Source organism: Apostichopus japonicus, chromosome 17, assembly GCF_037975245.1.
Source record: "Apostichopus japonicus isolate 1M-3 chromosome 17, ASM3797524v1, whole genome shotgun sequence".
Taxonomy (NCBI): domain Eukaryota; kingdom Metazoa; phylum Echinodermata; class Holothuroidea; order Aspidochirotida; family Stichopodidae; genus Apostichopus; species Apostichopus japonicus.
The window spans coordinates 31,928,038-31,949,963 of NC_092577.1; the positions used below are offsets into that span (position 1 = coordinate 31,928,038).

At 38.3% G+C, this 21,926-nt stretch overlaps 1 protein-coding gene across 1 annotated transcript; it reads right to left on the bottom strand.

The window, feature by feature from the left end:
* Positions 1 to 268: 268 nt before the first annotated feature.
* Positions 269 to 18,523, bottom strand: LOC139984637 (cytochrome P450 2U1-like). Its single transcript, XM_071998608.1, has 8 exons — positions 17,468 to 18,523; positions 15,742 to 16,373; positions 13,954 to 14,290; positions 12,692 to 12,811; positions 5,760 to 5,937; positions 4,852 to 5,114; positions 1,248 to 1,393; positions 269 to 601 (listed from the first exon to the last, which is right to left on the bottom strand). Exons 1-8 carry the CDS (start codon positions 17,805 to 17,807, stop codon positions 443 to 445), a joined length of 2,175 nt encoding a protein of 724 aa, XP_071854709.1. The 5' UTR covers positions 17,808 to 18,523; the 3' UTR covers positions 269 to 442.
* Positions 18,524 to 21,926: the final 3,403 nt, after the last annotated feature.

Sequence of the window (21,926 nt, forward strand, 5' to 3'; positions counted from 1 at the left end):
TAATCACTCGAGATATATAGTAAGTAATCCTGCATGATCACACAAAAAAATATCATCAAATTGAAACGACTCTACGTAGGCCAAACTGCAAATCTTTTACAATATATTTATATTATGATAGCTTTCACGGATCCTCTCCATCGAAGTTGTATTATATATTGAAATTGAAATTATAATATATTGAAATACGTGTGGTCATAGTCAAAAGAATTTGATCTATTTCATCAACCAAGTTCAGCAATCGATCGAAAAGACTACAGGGAAGGCATTGTAAAATCTTTCAAAATATAGTGTCTGTCGACTTTTATTCTTTCTCAGTTTATTTTCAAAAGTATATCATTCGTCAACTGGTTTGATATGTGATTGATTTAAAGCATTCATTCATTCATTTGATCCTTAATTATAATTAGTTTAAAACTTACAGTAACTTGTTTCAACAAAGTCAGTTAATATAAGAATTTATCCATTCAAGATAGTTATAAACTCGAGTGTAAACGCCAGGGTTACGAGCATCTGCGCAGCCGTAGCCCCAACTGACCACGCCCACTAGATCCCATTTCCCAGTGCGTCTTTGCGTCACAAAAGGACCTCCACTGTCACCCTGGAAACGAGAAAAACGGAAATATGTTGTTGTACAAGTTTGGGTCTATGAGGTGCACGGTATAGCCTTTAGCCTTTATATAAACCACGTAACTTACTCGGTTCTATATCAATAACATGAAGACATGTGGAGGGTGCACGTACGTGATTCAGACGCCACCCCTGAATGCTAAATGATACTACAGAGCCTGTTGCAGAAACCACCTTTCACGAATCAGCTTAACATACATGAGATGCTGAACTATACCGAAATGCTTACAAGCTAAGATAGCCAATGAAAGAAGATGTCGTTCATCCCAAGAGGAGATCAGTCTACAAGGCCATGCACCGACCAAGGAGCTACTGACAAACTCGACTAGACAGTTATGCAACAGTGTGTGTTTCTAATGTCACATTTTTATCGGTATGAAATGTATGACGGCCACAAGAAATGTATGCCAAATTCTACGTAGAGTTTTGACCATTACTCAAATACTCAAATATAACCAAAATATATATATGAATGTTGTAGTTTTTATATGAGTCCTCTGATGTTGCTACTATGTTGTTTGCAGGTTGTTGTTGTTTTTGTTTTTGTTTGGCTGTAGCAAACTGAAATATAATAAATTTATCTCGCAAAATATTCAGTCTATATATGCAGTTATTACCTGGCATGAATCCATTCCGCCATCAGCATAACCAGCACAGATCATATTTTCAGTGATCTCACCGTTATACCAGGATTTCCTGTTACAGGTGTCGGAGTCTATGACAGGAACCATAACCTCTTGAAGGTCAGTATCATCCAAGGTAGCTATAAATTAAAATATAAAATATAAAATTTATTTATATATATATATATATATATATATATATAGGCCTATATGTATATATATAATACAAAACTTCACAAGATTTTTAACAGAGACACAGTAAACCTTTTTTACAGCTGAAAGCCACACATGACAATCAAAATTGACGCTCACAGCAAATCTTTCATCAACAACCATAACAGACCACCAACCAAACAATACAATTGTAGAGTGAAAGAACAATGCCCCCTTAAGGCGATGTGCAGGTCGGACGGAGTTACGTACCAGGCAATTATCACTACAAAAGACACCGGTGATGCACAAACGAACGTTGGAATTTGTGAAACTAAATTTAAGACAAGGTACAAGTTAAGCAACCACAAAAGCTCATTCACACACCTAAGTTAGCAAACATATCTAGTCACTCAAGGACAGACAAATCAATTTTGATATTTAATGGAAAATATTGAAAGACGCAAAACCATGTTACCACAACACCACAAAACGTTGCAATATATGCCTACAGGAAAAATATTTCCTTATCTAAAGACCCTTTAAATCAACGCTAAACAATCGGTCTGAAATGATGACGAGTTGCTGGCATTCAATATAAAAAAAAGAGGCTGCATACCAAACGCACAAACATAAAATTCAATATATATATATATATATATATATATATATATATATATATATATATATATATATATATATATATATATATATATATATAAATATATATATATATATATATATATATATATATATATATATATATATATATATATATATTCATTTATAAATGAATCACAAATGATTTCGAGTTGGTAATCATCATGTTTGATCTCTAGAGTAAGGCAAATATGTCACCAAACAGAACTACCATTGTTCGATACAGGTGACAAACGCCTACAGTGGAATTACGACCTTCCTTACCGGTTTCGAACCTCTGGACATACAATCAGCGTCCATAGCCTAGTTGGTTAGGGTGTCCGCGTACAAAGCGGAAGGCACTGTTCTGGATTTTCCTTCTTATTACGTTTTCATTTATATATATATATATATATATATATATATATATATATATATATATATATATATATATATATATATATATATATATATATATATATATATATATATATATATATATAAAATAATAAATGCATTTATATAGCGCTAATTTTGTACAAAACATTCAAAAGCGCTTAACAAGGAAAAGGCCAACCAGGCGGGTCAATCAAAATAGGCAAGCTTAAACAGATACGTTTTTAGCTTTATCTTGAAAGCATCCAGGGTCAAGGAGTCGATACACATCAATTCCACCGGAAGTGAATTCCACAACCGAGGTCCTTTGTAGGCAAAAGCCCTATTGCCTAACGTATTATGATTGATACGAGGAACATGCAGGGTGCATTTGAGAATTTGAGCGCAAAGAGTAAGAACTAGACTTCACCAAGATCATATCACATAAATACTTAGGTGCAAGACCTTTTAAACATTTAAATACTTGCAAGATTAGTTTGAATTCAATGCGTTGCTGTACAGGTAACCAATGAAGAGATTGTAAAGTAAAAGTAATGTGACAAAATTTAGGAAGAGCGTAAATCAACCGAGCCGCTCCATTAAGTACCATTTGAACTCTACGAAGCTTATAATCAGGTAAACCAATCAAGAGTGCATTACAGTAGTCAATGTGACTTATTACAAAAGCATTAATAAGAGTTTTAGTACAGTCCTCATCCAGGAATTTTCTGATCTGACGAATATTATAGAGTCCATGGTATGCCCTTGAGCAAACTTTTCCGATATGAATGTCCATTGACATGTTGCTGTCAAGATAAACCCCAAGATTTTTTGCACTATCACATGGCTTAATATCCACGTTACCTACTTTTATCATCTGAACCGGAGTCTTAGCAACTTGTTGGCGAGTACCAATTAAAAGAAACTTAGTCTTAGAATCATTGATCATTAGCCTATTGCTGATCATCCAATGTCTTATTTCGAATATAAGTGATTGCATTGCCAGAACAGCCCGTTCCTCAGAAAACAGAGAACCAGCATTGAAAGATAAATATAACTGTGTATCATCAGCATAACTATGTGCGTTAGGAAGGTGTTTAGAGACAATGGCAAACAACTGAGAAACATAACAAAGAAAAAGAACAGGACCGAGACAGCTGCCCTGTGGTACACCACAATTCAAAGAAAAATCTTTCGATGAGATATTTTCTATAGATACATGCTGTTTTCTGAAAGACAGATAATTACCAATCCATTTTTGTGCATTATTAACAAATACCAAATTGGGTACGCAATATGTTCATAAGAATATCATGGTTAACAGTATCGAACGCTGCACTCAAATCCAACAGGATTAAAAGAGTGCATTGTTGTTGGTCCATATTCATCAATATATCACTATGTATTTTCATAAGTGCAGTTTCTGTAGAGTGATTTTGCCTGTACGCAGATTGGCAATCAGGAAAAGGAGCATGTGATGAACAATGTGAGACAATCTCATTAACTACAGCTCGTTCAACTAACTTGGAAACATAGCTCAAATTACTTATTGGTCTATAATTAGAATAGACAGGGTCTAAACCTGCTTTCTTTAACAATGGAGTAACGGTAGCAATCTTGCATTTGTCAGGAACATTACCATCTTTAAGTGAAAGATTTATCATGGTAGTCAATGCAGGCAAAAGGGGGTCAAGACACTTTCTAAGTAACCAAGTGGGTATAGGGTCAAGATTGCAGGTAGCCGTATTGGAGGATTTGATAATTGTGCGAACTTCATCGTTAGAAAGTGGCTTGAACCCAGTCAACTTCGATTGGAAATGCTGTCGAACATAAGGTTCAAAAGGACCAGTAGCAATGGAATCAATGTTTGCATTAATTTTATCAATTTTAGATATAAAAAATTGTCCGAAGTCATTAACAAGTTCCATAGTATTCTGGTGTGGCGGATAAGAAACAACTTGCTTTTTATTACACAATGACTTAATATATATATATATATATATATATATATATATATATATATATATATATATATCATTTAGTTATTGATCAACTATAGGAATTGTAGTATATTTCATAGGCTTCAGTATAATGTTTACTGACGGAGTTTAGCTAACGTGATTGAGAATATGCAAAAGAAGCTTTCTGATTGGTTGATGTACAGACGTGTGTAAAGTTGCCAAACGAACGGCGGGAAACATATAACCATAATGTCACACTTTATGTGAATTAGGGAATGTACAGCTAGGTAGTTTTGCCAAGAAGTGCTCGTCGGAGATTCTTAAAAGGAATTCTCAGTGATTTCAACGACTGCACGTTGTCAAGTTTCGCGGAACTAGATATAGAGGACTGGTATGACAGCTCTTTCGGTTGATATAGGGAGTGGCATTGGAGATCCTCATTCAATCACATTAAAAATAAAAAATGTACTTACATTCCTGGTCACCCCACCCTGTGACCCAACAGTTTGTTCCTGCGGGGTAATCTTGTTCCGGAAGGCAAGCACTGTTGACGTAGTCAGTAAATGTGACGTCACGATCTAACTTGAGAAGGGTAATGTCGTTATCAAGTGTACGATCACTATAAGCGGGATGAATAATGATTTCTTCAACTCCTACGTTTGTCTGGGTAGAATCTGTGACGTCACGGTCATATGACCCGACCGTGATGATGTAATCTCCGACGTTCTTATATCCGCTGAAATAAGATTTAAAAAAATACATAACAATAAAAAACGAAATAAATTAACAATAATGGGTATCTGGAGGGGGAGGGGGGCAAGATACATAGTGCCCCACCCCACCCCAGCCCCCCCCCCCCCCGCCCCCTCCCCTCCCCCACCGCACACGACACCCCACCTATTGACATATACAAAATATTACAAAGAGTTCCTACTGCATAGTAGCCCTCATAAATCTAAAACAGGTGTCGTACGTTATAGGCTATAACCTAAATAAGTATAATTACATGACCATTTTATCGAAAGTTGCAAAAATATAGCACAATGATATGTGTGTGTGTGTATATATTTATATATATATATATATATATATATAAATGAAAATCGTAATGAGTTGGAAAATCAAGAACAATGAAAAAACTTTCAGCCTCCACCGGGTTTCGAACCACGGGCCTTCCGCTCTGTACGCGGACACCCTAACCACTATAGGCTATGGACGCTGATTGTATGTCCAGAGGTTCGAAACCGGTAAGGAAGGTCGTAATTCCACTGTAGGCGTTTATATATACACATATATATAATTGCAAGATAGTTCATTATTATATTAATATTTTGGACGATGAATATTGATATTGAAATCAAAATTAGGGGAATCTACTCACTAGAAACAATGAGCAGCTGTCACTACCCAGCGGTTGTTGACAAGAGTTCCACCGCAGGTATGGTAGTCGCTACCAAATCGCGGTATTTTTCGAATACCGACTTGCCATGGCCAGCTACCGTGGACTGCGTCATTGCCGCCAACGATAAGACCCGATACGATGGAACGAGTTCCACAATCTTTAATAAAAATAAAATAAAAAAAAGTTTGAAAATAAGTTTGAAAATAAGACTTAAACTTTGACTCAATTATTTTTTGTTTTTTAGCGTTCTGCATTTTCTGTTGTTCGGAATGCCATATGTATCAAAAATTTCCAAAATAATATTATCATGTCTATTGTCTTACATTTGAATATGATCTCGGACAGGAAGCAAACGTGATAAACAAATGCTAAAGTTTTAAGGCAAATTTTGAACATAATCCAAGTCGAGACAAAGGGTACAGCTGCAACTACGTTTAATTCTATTGGACCAGATAGGTGTTATAATGCCTCCCTGGTTGAACTTTGGAAAGAAAAGAACAGCCCTTTCCCCTACTGACTGACAGAATCTAACAACAACAACGAAATACTAAACTACAGTATACATGTATGTGTGGTACAACATATACACCCCCCCCCCCCGGACGATTTAACATCTTACCCTCGCCCCCATCCCCATCCCCTTCCCCGCGCGCCACCCCCCCCTGACAAAAAGTCGGGTTGTGTCCCTGTGGTAGAGCCTATATAGTGTCACATAAAAAGTTAGCAAAGCAGGGAGTTGATTCTTCTTAAAAATGAGGAGAACAATTTTGCTTTAACCCCCCCCCCCCCCATACAATGCAGACGGCTACGCGCCGGCTCAGAAGTATATCAGTTTAACAAAAAGTGTTGTGTGTTACAGTTATACACCTAGATACCACAACCACTATCCTGTGGCATGAGACCTATTGGAATACATTTGGTCAATTGATTGCGTTGCATTTCCATTCAATATGGGGAATACAAACCAGAAAAAAATTGAACAACGGGAGTGAATACCATTTAAGTTTGCTCAACTGTAGAAGATATTTTCAAAGTTGTTATTTGTCTTTTATAGCATTCACAAACAAATCAAAAGAAACCATCATGACAAACAAATCAAAAATAATATTATTGTGAAGAAAGCAATTACAATATTGGTAAATGTATACGTACCGGCATTAACAACTGCTGCTACTAGAGCTGTTAGTAATAACTGCAGTAACATACTGGCAAACTGCTGTAGGATACTTCACGTAGTCGAAAAAAAATTATAACTGAATATCTGATTCAATCGACTGGATCACCACTTTATATAACCTAACTATATATATACTTTGATATCATGACAGAATCTAAACCGCTTAATTCGATTGGTAAAGAGACTTTATATAATTCTTGAAATAAGTAATGAGATTAACTTGATTAGTACTGAGGGTTATGTGAGGATTTAAAAAAAAGGAGCAAGCAAAAACTAATCGTCTTCAATTGATTTACGACTTGAGTAAGTCTACAAATTGTGTATGGTGACACTGCTTTTCAGAGATGATATGCTTGACTTTCTACATGATATGACGTAATAATAAACAGGAGGGGTGGGGGTTGGGGGGTTGGGGGGTTGGGGGTTGGGGGTTGGGGGGTTGGGGGTTGGGGGGTTGGGGGTTGGGGGTTGGGGGTGGGGAGGGAAGGGAAGGGAAGGGAAGGGAAGGGAAGGGAAGGGAAGGGAAGGGAAGGGAAGGGAAGGGAAGGGAAGGGAAGGGAAGGGAAGGGAAGGGAAGGGAAGGGAAGGGAAGGGAAGGGAAGGGAAGGGAAGGGAAGGGAAGGGAAGGGAAGGGAAGGGAAGGGAAGGGAAGGGAAGGGAAGGGAAGGGAAGGGAAGGGAAGGGAAGGGAAGGGAAGGGAAGGGAAGGGAAGGGAAGGGAAGGGAAGGGAAGGGAAGGGAAGGGAAGGGAAGGGAAGGGAAGGGAAGGGAAGGGAAGGGAAGGGAAGGGAAGGGAAGGGAAGGGAAGGGAAGGGAAGGGAAGGGAAGGGAAGGGAAGGGAAGGGAAGGGAAGGGAAGGGAAGGGAAGGGAAGGGCGAAACTGCAATGTAGTCTGACACATGCAATGGCATCCTCTGATATGCATGTATAGCCCAGGCTATATAGCACGTGGTCAATATATGGGATTAAAAATAATCCGCGTATAAACAGATAAAAAAAGGGGTTTATATTAATCTTATTTATCTTAATACCATGAGAGTGTAACAGATGATTCCGGGCTTAAGATCATTTGGTCTGGTATAATTTACCTTAGAGTTGTAACACTGGGTCGTTTAAAAGAAACAATGAATTTTGTTGAAACATTTCGTTTGGAAGTCACTGGAAAACACTTTATATACTCTCTCTTCTCAGAATACCAGATGGCTATAGATACCGTAAACACGTTTCAAACTGACGAGGTTTGTTATTACAAATAATATACTAACAGATATTATCTAGTGGCAAAAGTGTGACACTTATAACAAAACAAGAAAAGAAAGAAAAGGATAGTAATGGAGAATCAAATGTCATTACTTTCCGAAAATCTAGACACGTTTTTGTGAAGATAACTATTGATATTCCTCCACGTCAGAACATATAAAGTATTGAATATTCATTACCCAATATCATCATATTTATGCCTACATGTAACAACTGTATTCATAGTTTGGATACAATCTGATTTAAGGTTGTGGAGTTATTGCAACTTTGAAATTTTGGCCCCTCCCAAAAAAATTGGCCCCGATAAAATGTGGGCCCAAATGGTCCCAATAATATTAGACCCCAGAAATTCGAGCCCAAAGAATGTGTCCCAAAATGCAAGAAAATATTGCTAAAATATGGGCCCGGGATTTTTCTTGGGCCCAGATAGCATAAACATGCACCTGCTATTAACCAAGAGACTGTATGCCATGTTTGGCTACTATCCGACTTTAGGTCGCATAGGTTATTGCAATGTAAAGAAAATGTGGGCCCACATGGTCCCAAACATATAGGAATCTGGAAATAAAATTTGAGCCCAGGTGGTCCCAAAACAAATAAGGTCTCCATGTACCAGCTATTAACAAACAACTGTATACCAAGTTTGGTTACAATCCGACTAAGTTATTGCAATGTAAAGATTGTTATCGTTGACCCCATAACCTCATTAATATTCATAAGGTCAGCGGCAAAACCAAGAGTGCACACCTTTTCACTATAATACATCCACATAGCAAGTATGAAAAATACGTTTTGCAGCCACTCAACCCCCCCCCCCCCCAATTCCCCACGTGTTTGAAGTTGCCTACGCCACTGTAAAACTAGAAGATATTTTTGGTAAAAAAAAATTGATATATTTTTAGAAACATGTTATTTAAGAAGGGCTGTTACTTATATTATAATGGGGCTAAATTGAAAAGCACAAATTTGGATTCAAGAAGCTTACACAGTGAACAATAACATATCTTGCTTGTAAGTCAATGAATGGCATAGATATAGAACTGTATAATGACCTGCTGACTATCCCTAACCCTAAATAAGTGCAGAATTTCCGCCTCAGTGGCTCTAAGGTATTATACGCCCATTAAAAGCCCCATTGACTTATACACTAAATCACAAAAGTAATTTGGTCTCTCAGTCTAGATAGAAGTTCTTACTAGCTAAACGCCTACCCATTCGCCGGATAGCTTACAAGTTGACCTTTCATGGCACCATCAATTTTCCGTACCATGACTGCGCAGATTTTTCGCTATCAGAGCCTGATGTTTTCGTCACTTGTTAACAAACCTTTTCACTCAGTAGTATACAATTTTCATACGCTGCTCCTGGGAGACCTAAAGGGGTCTAAAATTGCCTCAATTGACCCAATTTTTTTCACCATATGTATTTCCATTTATGCTCTTCAACATGCAATCCACAAAAAAAAACTAGATCATGATTGATAACAGGTCAAAAAGATGTTCTCCTTCTGGTTTTTGGCACTTTTCCTGAAGGAGAACAATCGGGCGAATGGATATAGATTCTAATAGGAGTATGCCACCCTAAGGTACCATACGCTTGCCTTCCCGATCAGTGGACAAGCGCCCTCGCAGCATATATAAACCCAGAGCTGTGTAGATACACCATACAATGCATAGAGACTATAGATGTGTATGCAACTAAGCTGCGACAATGGAGCGGACGAGCGCCACCTATCGTGCAAACGTGTATCGTGGAGTGTTCGTGTGCGCGTGAGAGATAAAAATACGCAATCGAAACGAACATTGCAAACGTCTATGGCAAGCCAAATGCTCAATAAATCGAGAAACATGGATTTTCGGTCGAAAAACCATGTTTATCGACCGATAAACATGGTTTTTCACCGACAAACCATGATTATCGGCAGATAAACATGGTTTTTCTGAGAAACATGGTTTATCGAACCATAAACAGGGATTTTCATTAGATATTCCATGTTTTTCTTTCGAAAATCCATGTTTTTATTTCGAAAATCCATGTTTATCGGCGATAAACCATGTTTATCTGTCGAAAAACATGGTTTATCGCCGATAAACATGGTTTATCGACCGATAAACCATGTTTTTCGTCGAAAATCCATGTTTATCGGCGAAAAACCATGTTTTTCGACAGATAAACATGGTTTATCGCCGATAAACATGGTTTATCGCCGATAAACATGGTTTATCGACTGATAAACCATGTTTTTCGTCGAAAATCCACGTTTATCGGCGATAAACCATGTTTATCAACCGATAAGCATAGTTTATCGGCGGTAAATCATGTTTTTATATTTGGCGACTGATGAAAATTTACCGGAACTACTTCCAAAACTCTACATGTTATGTTAGTATATATATGATAAATATTTAGTTCCGAAGCCGCATGTGGGCGAGCCGTACGCAAACTTCGTATGGGCCCGGTCCTTTCCATAATTAGGAACAACGAAATATGGCCCCTGTTACCGATGTGAAACTGTTCATGGTGTGCACCGTGTTGTATCTCCTGATAAATTCTGCGTTGGCGCCTTTGCCGAATAGAGAGGAGAGAGTATCAAATTCCCAACCCTATGTTGACAATTTCATACACAGACTTTCCAGCTTACTGCGGAATTTTTGTACTGTAATGTAAATAAAATCTTATATAGCGCACTATACGCGCGATGCATCTGTGCCCTTTACAAACAATCTAGAAAATACAATGCCAAAGCAGGTTTGACTTTGCTTAGCCATTGGACTATTGTAAGCCGTTATATTATGCAGTTAGGCTATTTCCATAGAGTTATAAACGAGTTCCTATTATGCTCAATGGCTGTTTCCTATGACTTTAACGGTCTTCTGTATTCACGGGCGGCGATTTGTTTCAAATATTGGGGGGGGGGGGGGGGGAATGGCTTGGGTGCCGGCGGGTAGCATCTTTCATCCCCAAAATTGTTCGCACGCTTCTATATATACATGTATACTGGTTGCTACCGTACAGCCCTATATTTTCCTTTTAAATCGGCAAACCAAATTTCATTACGGATGCGGTCCGTCTAGCTAATTCATTTCGAAAAGTCAAAACAACTTTTGGTGAAAGTCTGTGATGTTTTTTGGTGATATTTAGAAACAAATTGTGACACGGTTAGACAGGTGCGTAGCGAGGAATTTGCCAAGGAAGGGGCCAAGCTTGTAGGTAAACCACCTAAGCGTTGCGCCACCATGAGTTGGCGCGAAGAGTATAAGAAAATTTAGGCCGAAAATTGCTCCCACATTGCTGTCAATGGCACTTCCCAGGCCTTGTTAGTTGCGTATCACGCTATAATGGAAACGTTTCTTGAGATTACAAACTCAACCTGCAATTGGTCGTAATATGACCTCTTTTTACCAATTACTGTAGTTTGCAACGCCTGCCACATATATTTTCTTAGTATGAAGGTCTTTGTGTGAACGCTGTATGATGAACTACACTGTAGACATGAACATAACCACACAGTGTTTACTCAAAGAGCCTAAAGCTATGCAGGATAATTGTGCAGTCTAGAACTTTTAAGGTTGATTTACGACCGTGTCAGATCGATGACGGTGTACTATTACTAAGCCTTTGCGTTGCCGATTATTATTCCGCACTTGTCCATATGCGGACTGTGCGGTACCGTAGCTATGTTTTTACGCGATAAACATGGTTTATCGGCGATAAACATGGTTTATCGGCGATAAACATGGTTTATCGGCGATAAACATGGTTAATCGGCGATAAACATGGTTTATCGGCGATAAACATGGTTTATCGGCGATAAACCATGTTTATCGGCGATAAATATGGTTTATGGTTTATCGGCGATAAACCATGTTTCTCGATAGATAAACATGGTTTATCGGCGAAAAACCTTGTTATCGCTCGAAAAACCATGTTTATCGCTTGAAAAACATGGATTATCGCAGATAAACATGGATTGTCACAGATAAACCATGTTTATCTATCGAGAAACATGGTTTATCGCCGATAAACCATGTTTATCGCCGATAAACCATGTTTATCGCCGAAAAACCATGTTTATCAGTGATAATCTATGTGTCTCAAGCGATAAACATGGATTCTCGCCGATAAACCGTGTTTATCAACCGAAAATCCATGTTCATCGGTCGATAAACATGGTTTTTCGATCGAAAAACATGGTTTATCAGTCGATAAACATGGTTTTTCGACCGATAATCCATGTTTTTCGATTTATTGAGCAATTGGCTTGCCATAAACGTCTTGACCAAGACTACGGGGTCATATGACCTCGGGGTGCTTTGATCGGAGAGGTAAACAGGCACTGCCTTTAACCCAACTATTCTCCATACATACTATAGATCTATAAAAGTCACGGTACGTTGCCAGTTCGAACACATATCAGTCCCGTTTTTCTAGAACAACCATAAATGGTTTGGGAGAATAAGTCAAGCCAAAGTTACCGACTTTATCAATCTTTTGAGTTGGTTCTGCGAATCTCACGTGATACCGTCGGAGCAGGTTGCTAAAGACAATAAATAATTCCGCTTCAGCTAACTTCTTACCCACACAGATACGTTTTCCTGCCAAGATAAATAAACAGCACAAATATAAAACTTTTAAGTGGATTTATAGACTATGGGACGGTTACAACTTAACGAAATATTTGCCCTATATATATATATATATATATATATATAAGGATATGGTAAATACGAGACTTTGTTACTATTGGACGGAAAATTTATTCTGTCCACTTCATAAATTTACTCATGTTATGCGCTGTTGTTTTTCTTGTTTTTGAGGGTTTAACAGCTGTAAAACCAACATTTATTTATTTATTGAAATATTCAATATTTAATTTAAATATCCAATATTCAATATTTTAATCTACTTGAAAACAGTAACAAGCTGTGACCGTGTGAGTCCGGAACATTCGAATTCGCGTGACGTCTTTGTGAATCGTCTGGGTGATAGTTTTCACGTGTATAAAGATCAAGGAACATATATCACGTACAGCATGTTGTACTCAATGTGGCCAGGATGCAATCAAACGATACTATAGTTAATAATATGCCTAGTGTATTATAACATGGAACGCCAAACTGACCAGCAGCTATGTTGATGTTTTTCCACCTACCCCCCCCCCTCCTCCTCCCGCCCCTACCCGATACACAAAACGTGAAAAAATAGTATCTACTAAGACTAATGTAGGGCCTAAGTAATAATTCAGTTATGACCACACCTTCATCATCGGGAAAACGATTCTTTTCTTTTCGGGCATCTCCGCCTAATACTATACGTAGTAGTGCAAAGTGACTTGTCACGTGGCAAACGATAGAGGGCATGCTCTCACTGATCTTTCCCAATGATTAGAGTGTTGAATCTTACCGTAACTATATACTACGTATAAAAAGATCTGTTCAAATACGTCCGCTAACGCACATTGGGTTTCTATAATATACTGCCTTACCTACCACCATCGCCACCACTCATCGCCTCCTCCAACCCTAACATGCTGCCTTTTCCTGCCACCGTCCACTCACATGTTTCTCCGACCCGGCCCAAAAAGTTCAAATTTAAAAATATCTCTCAAATTTCCGATCTCTCAATTTAGGAGTCTTTTATTTACCGGTCAGGGGCTTTCGCCCCTGGCTCGCTGAAGCGCCTTTCGGCGGAAACAGCTATTTACGAGACAATCTATGCTATCTATGCTATGCCTTACCTAATCCAAAAGAAACGAGTTGGTTCCTCTTCTCAGTTAAGATCGAATCTCTGCTAACGTTCAGAAAACGTTCCGGGCGATATATGTGCGGCTCCTTCCATAGGGTGACGTCATTGTGTATTGCGTACTCATTGAACCAAACTTCAGTACCTTTTGGGAGGTCATAGCCACATATTCTTGTAGCTCTCGCTGTGACACGTGGGACTCCTAGAGGAACGACTGTAGCACATCTCATGACTTCGAAAATAGCAGCTTGAGTCAGCGGAAATTCATCTCTTCTAGCGTCAGTGATAGCTTCGGATGAATTAGAGGAGAGGTTGACTAGCTCTTCCGCAATCTAGGAGGTCGAAATTCGGTAGAGAAAAAGATAATAGTCATTGGGAATTTAATTTCGCCAAACCGGACCATATCTCGGTAACGTGCAAATTATTTCGAATATAGCGGGGAGAGGTATGGGATTCTCATCTGCGCAACTTCTCACCCCCCCCCCCTCCCACTTGAAAAAATAGAACTTTACAACTGGGTTGAAATAAGAATTACGGAATTCATTTATAGCGTAAATTAAATGAGGAACCGCGTCCATACACCGCTGAGGTTATATGGTATGCCAGCAGATAACGAAAGACCGCAGCATTCGCTAATGTCCTTTCTAGTATATTATTTGTCATATTTTATAGTATATGTTTGTAGTATTACGTACAAGCAATATAACACTACATGTAAATTATAATGCCACTCATGATAGTGTTAAGCATGTTTGAGATAATTATATCTTTTCGTCATAGGAGTTTTGAGAGAGATACATATATGGTGCTAAGCCTGTGTGCTAAGCTGCTAGTCATGTTGTTGTTATAACCATATTACTCACAAAATATTTAATTTGTGGTTGAGTTAACTGATGCCAAGTACAGAGCCGTAAACTAGGGTAGGGGTGGCGGGGGGGGGTCAGCTTCCCCTTGAAATATCCACTTCCTAAATGAAAGTATATCTACGATAATGTGAACGCCGCCTGAGTAGTTGGCGCTATTTCAGTTCGTTTTAGCGAGTTATGTTTCCGATAAAGTGAATGCGCCCAGAGACCCAACAGTGCATTTTAAATGTAATTGTGATACCATGTGTGCGCATGTTGTGTACATCTGTATAACAAGGCGCTCGCGAACGTCTTCAGTTTGATCCATGTTTAGTAATTTACGACCCTCCCCCCCCCCCGACACACCCTCACACATGTTTCAAATCGAATTGATGCCCTGGATCCCAAGCACATATACGGGTACAATGTCCTTACTACTAATACGAGTATAAGTACAGCGTCATACTCACGCATGCGCCATTGAGGTTCTCATTTATCCCTAACGTCGTTAAGGGGCTGTTCGTTCAAAACCCTCGACAACTTCCATATAAAATCGGCTTGGAAGGCAGTTACGCTACGACGTACGCCAAGCACTAATATGTGGGAAACGCCGAATAACACAAACGTAAACATTTCACGTCGGGGTGGATATTCAATTAACAGGTTTATCGCACTTTGGATTTCTTACCATTTTCAAAAGATGGGAAAACCGTGGATTTCTCCGGGAGGAGAAACCAATCTACTTTAGCCGGCCACTGAAGGCTCGAACCCACAACCTTCCACTTGTGACATTTCATAACCTCTAATGACACAGCCTTCTGCTGGCTTATGTGCAATACGGGCGGAGCTAAACAAGACACTATAATATAGGGCGGAGCCTTTTCATTGGTACAATAGAATAAAGAAAAATTATAATATGACATGCATCAACTATATACCTGTTCTTGGTAATCCGGATGTCCACACATGTACATCACTCCCCACAGTAAACTATTCGCGGTTGTTTCCGTTCCAGCTCCCAACAAATCAAAGAACGTTCTCCAAATATCCCTCTCGTCGATCTGAGCACTAATATCACTATCGGCTTGTTTGCGCATGACGTCACAATACGCATCCATGACGTCACATATTCCATCTTTAAAAGCTTCCTTGTGTTCACGAAGCATGTCACTGAGAAATGTTTTAATGTATTGTACGGATGTGCGGACTTCACGGTAGAGAAAAGTGTCGTAAAGTCGCGGGAAGATGATTGCCAACGAAAAGACAGAAAATTGTTTTGCAACGAGTTTCACGCCCAGTAGGAAGTCGGCGAAACTTTTAGTTTCGGCGAAAGAGTCGAAACGTCGACCAAAGGCTACGGAACAGACCACTCTTGCGGACAACGCCGTAAGGCTTTCGGAAAGATCAATCGGTGTGTGTAATTTCTGATCAAGTTTCTCGAAAAGTTTCTCCACTTCCGAAATTATTCTTGATGATAGATTGTCGTTAGTGGATTCGATGTGACGTAACCCGCTGTGGATGCTCCTACGATGAACCCTCCAAACCGAGCCATTTTCCCACAACACGCTACCTATATTGCAATAAAGGTATATAAAAGCAGAATGCAATAATTCATTGTGGTTTCGATTATGTAACATTGGCAGTTTTCTCAATGAATCTGACGAAATGTATAGTGACGGTGTACAACATACTTGATCTTAGTAATACAGTGAAAAGCAGTGTGATGTGACAAACAATAAATTCCTAATGACACAGCCTGTCCTGAAATAACCATTGACCTCACTAACAGGCTTCTTGTACTAAATATGATACATCAACATAGTAAATATGATATGACATGTCCTTGTTGAAATGTTTGGTAAATCATGCTTTTTACAATTTGACCCCAGGTGAACTCAAACGATCATTGACCTCCGCCCACATTAGGCTTCTAATTTGTACTCAAGCTTCCCTTGCGTGCGTTAGTCTTGAGAGACGGATAAGAGGGGAGTGAAGTAAATGTTTGGCGTTTGTTGACTTCAAATGACCTTTCACCTCCATCAAAATCAATAAGCTTCTTTTACTTAATGTTATATACACTTTCATACTAAGTATGAGATCTACCAAAGCTTCCAATATTGAGATATCATGTTTACAAGGTTTTCAAAACTTGACCTCTGATGACCCCAAATGACCTTTCACCTCCACCAAATATATTAGGCTTCTTGTAATCAATGTGGTACTTCTACACACCAAATATGAGGTCTGCCCACGCTTCCCTTCTTGAGATATCGTGTTTACAAGGTTTTCACAATTTGACCACTGGTGACCACAAATGACCTTTGACCTCCACAAAAAACAATAGGCTTCTTGCACTCAATGGGGTACTTCTACACACCAAATATGAGGTCTGCCCACGCTTCCCTTCTTGAGATATCGTGTTTACAAGGTTTTCACAATTTGACCACTGGTGACCACAAATGACCTTTGACCTCCACAAAAAAACAATAGGCTTCTTGCACTCAATGGGGTACTTCTACACACCAAATACGAAGTGGTTCCAACCTTCCAATGTTAAATGATCCCCACCATTCGCTTCATTTCTCTACTGGTGCATCTATATTTATAGGCTACTTATAGTGGAAACTTGCAAAGGTAGGCCTACAATTATGCTTATATACGTACCCCTACTAGAGAACGATCTTTCCAAAAGCGGCGGAATTTGCCTATCGGAGAGGCCATTTTGCTTAACGAATGCCTCAACGGCTTGATCAAGTCGATGGATCACCACCGCAGGAGTGTTGCCGAAGAAAAACGTGCTGACTCCATCAAAGTGTTTGCCAACTTTCGTGATGAATAAATGAGGCTCTGTCCCAATCAAGTTTGGGAGGTTTCCTAGAAGTGGCCATGGTGTGAATCCTGGAGGAAGGTTTGTTCTGTTTCGTCTCATCTTTAGAAATTTTACAAGCATGAACGAAGTAAGCAAAGAAATGGTAAACACAACGAGGAGATCCGTAGAAATCATTGTTATATAAGGATCATCGGAACTGTCTCTAGTCCAATTCGAATGATATAATTTTCGAAAACAATTGAACAAGTTGTTATTAAACTTTCGTTGTCCAATTAGCTAATTTATTCTGGTCGTTACACTGAGTAACAATGAAAGGGAACAATAATGATCTAAATCCACTTTACTCCAGATTTGTTCCGAAATTAGTGCGCAGTATGTAGGCACTATAGGTTAACAGCTAAGCTGTGGCACCGATCCACCGTTATGCTTGGTGTCTAACGTACACGCCACTCGAATAACATTTCACAGAAATGTAGTAGTAGCCTAACCGTGATCATCTCATTAAAGTCCAAACTTGATAAACAATATCCCTTCAAGTATCAGAAAATCAAAGTTCGACTCACAATTAGATATCATTCCAGACGATACCTTATAGTACTCATTGCGGTCCATGCGAAGTAGGTACTGTCGAGCATAGCACACTTTAGTATTCCACGCGTTTGTCACTTCTGCTTCTGTTAAATACTCGTTAAAAAACCCTCACTAGTATCACAACGAGGTCCCTTAAGGTCACAGCACCTCCCCTTCTCATCACATGTCCTGTAACAACGTTAACGTTCATGTGTTTACCCGTTCATCTCAGAATCGATTGCGGCACAGGGAGCCAGTCTGAGCTCTGACTTGTGTCGTTTGACATGACAGTGATGCAACTATAGGCCTATGGAAGTATCACGCCGTTTTGTGTACATATGGACGTTACTTGGTGCATATTACTCGTAAATCTCGCTGTGAGTTTGTTAAGGCTAATATCATAATTGTTTCCTGTCATATCAGGTCACTGATGCAAGAACCCTGCCATGAGTTACAAAGTCCACTGCTTGACCTTTGCTGTGGATACACACGCTTCTAAGTGACTTCTCATCGCTTATTATATTATGGTTAGGCCTAAACAGAGGTTTTAACAAGGTAAACGTTCGATCCGTCTCTCTAAAGAAACCTAGCGAACCGTAAGAAGATGCTCAGTTGCTATTGTTAAAACTAATACTACGATTCACGGAGAAAATCAACTCGATTCACTGACAGTTTGAGAGAGATAAAGTGCGACATCATAAGACCGACAGGCTTGGGCGCAGATCCTGGTAGGGACAACGGGACGCGTCCCCACCAACTTTTTCTGTGATGGGGACATGATATACCGTGTCCCCACCAATTTGTCTTAACCAAACCCTGCAATTCAAATTCCCCTGTATTGAACTTTGGCGCAGTTTGATCCAGCATTGGGCAAATGACATGCTATAAAAGACGAGAATTATTACTATTGACACTGTTAGCGTGACTTCTCCGCTGAAGTATGAACTACGGAAGCGTAGAAGGTGATGAAAGAGTACAAACTCGTCAAAATGACAAAATTCAGAAAAATGACGTTTTGCCGAGTTAAACAACTGGTCAAAACGACAAAATTATTAAATTTGCCGAGATGCAACAAGTCGTCAAAATGAAAAAAAATATTGAAAATTGACGTTTTGCTGAGATACAACAAATCGTCAAAATGACAAAATTCTGAAAATTGATGTTTTGCCGAGATACAAGTCGTCAAAATGAAAAAAAAAAAGGAAATTGACGTTTTGCTGAGATACAATAACTCATCAAAATGACAAAAATCTGAAAATTGACGTTTTGCCGAAATACAACAAGTCGCTAAAATGACAAAAATCTGAAAATTGACGTTTTGCTGAGATACAACAAGTCGTCAAAATGATAAAATTCTGAAAATTGATGTTTTGCCGAGATACAACAAGTCGTCAAAATGAAAAAATATTGAAAATTGACGTTTTGCTGAGATACAATAACTCATCAAAATGACAAAAAAATGAAAATTGACGTTTTGCCGAAATACAACAAGTCGCCAAAATGACAAAAATCTGAAAATTGACGTTTTTGCCGAGATACAACAAGTCGTCAAAATGACAAAAATCTGAAAATTGACGTTTTGCCGAAATACAACAAGTCGTGAAAATGACAAAATATTGAAAATTGACGTTTTGCTGAGATACAACAAGTCGTCAAAATGACAAAATTCTGAAAATTGATGTTTTGCCGAGATACAAGTCGTCAAAATGAAAAAAAAAAAGGAAATTGACGTTTTGCTGAGATACAATAACTCATCAAAATGACAAAAATCTGAAAATTGACGTTTTGCCGAAATACAACAAGTCGCTAAAATGACAAAAATCTGAAAATTGACGTTTTGCTGAGATACAACAAGTCGTCAAAATGATAAAATTCTGAAAATTGATGTTTTGCCGAGATACAACAAGTCGTCAAAATGAAAAAATATTGAAAATTGACGTTTTGCTGAGATACAATAACTCATCAAAATGACAAAAAAATGAAAATTGACGTTTTGCCGAAATACAACAAGTCGCCAAAATGACAAAAATCTGAAAATTGACGTTTTTGCCGAGATACAACAAGTCGTCAAAATGACAAAAATCTGAAAATTGACGTTTTGCCGAAATACAACAAGTCGTGAAAATGACAAAATATTGAAAATTGACGTTTTGCTGAGATACAACAAGTCGTCAAAATGACAAAAATCTGAAAATTGACGTTTTGCCAAAATAAAACAAGTCGCCAAAATGACAAAAATCTGAAAATTGACGTTTTGCCGCGATACAGCAAGTCTTCAAAATGACAAAATTCTGAAAATTGACGTTTTGCCGAGATACAACAAGTCGTCAAAATGACAAAATATTGAAAATTGACGTTTTGCTGAGATACAACAAGTCGTCAAAATGACAAAATATTGAAAATTGACGTTTTGCTGAGATACTGCAAGTCGTCAAAATGACAAAATTCTGAAAATTGACGTTTTGCCGCGATACAACAAGTCATCAAAATGACAAAAATCTGAAAACTGACGTTTTGCCGAAATAAAACAAGTCGCCAAAATGACAAAAATCTGAAAATTGATGTTTTGCCGCGATACAACAAGTCGTCAAAATGACAAAATATTGAAAATTGACGTTTTGCTGAGATACAACAAGTCGTCAAAATGACAAAATATTGAAAATTGACGTTTTGCTGAGATACAACAAGTCGTCAAAATGATAAAATTCTGAAAATTGATGTTTTGCCGAGATACAACAAGTCGTCAAAATGAAAAAATATTGAAAATTGACGTTTTTGCCGAGATACAACGAGTCGTCAAAATGACAAAAATCTGAAAATTGACGTTTTGCCGAAATACAACAAGTCGTGAAAATGACAAAATATTGAAAATTGACGTTTTGCTGAGATACAACAAGTCGTCAAAATGACAAAAATCTGAAAATTGACGTTTTGCCGAAATAAAACAAGTCGCCAAAATGACAAAAATCTGAAAATTGACGTTTTGCCGCGATACAGCAAGTCGTCAAAATGACAAAAATCTGAAAATTGACGTTTTGCCGAGATACAACAAGTCGTCAAAATGACAAAATATTGAAAATTGACGTTTTGCTGAGATACAACAAGTCGTCAAAATGATAAAATTCTGAAAATTGATGTTTTGCCGAGATACAACAAGTCGTCAAAATGAAAAAATATTGAAAATTGACGTTTTTGCCGAGATACAACAAGTCGTGAAAATGACAAAATATTGAAAATTGACGTTTTGCCGAAATACAACAAGTCGTGAAAATGACAAAATATTGATAATTGACGTTTTGCTGAGATACAACAAGTCGTCAAAATGCCAAAAATCTGAAAATTGACGTTTTGCCGAAATAAAACAAGTCGCCAAAATGACAAAAATCTGAAAATTGACGTTTTGCCGCGATACAGCAAGTCTTCAAAATGACAAAATTCTGAAAATTGACGTTTTGCCGAGATACAACAACTCGTAATAATGACAAAAATAAGATATTTGACGTTTTACTCACGCGCACGTACATGGCTGTTTGTATTATAGGTATACAGTACACGTAGGCTGCGTATAAAGGCTATTCGTCAATTTTCAAAATTTGGTCATTTTGACGACTTGTTGTATCTCGGCAAAACGTCAATTTTCAAAATTTGGTGGGGAGTTTAAGAGGCCGAGGGTGTCGTCTTCCCCCTTTTGATAATTTTCTTTTTGTATAAATATAACTTGCG

Coding starts and splice junctions, on each gene's coding strand:
- LOC139984637 (XM_071998608.1), bottom strand. CDS start 17,807: ATGATTTCTACGGATCTCCTCGTTGTGTTTACCATTTCTTTGCTTACT. Junction 14,291..15,741: donor ATCCGGATTACCAAGAACAG/GTATATAGTTGA, acceptor TCGACCTCCTAG/ATTGCGGAAGAGCTAGTCAA. Junction 5,938..12,691: donor TCAAAAGATTGATAAAGTCG/GTAACTTTGGCT, acceptor TTTTTATTAAAG/ATTGTGGAACTCGTTCCATC.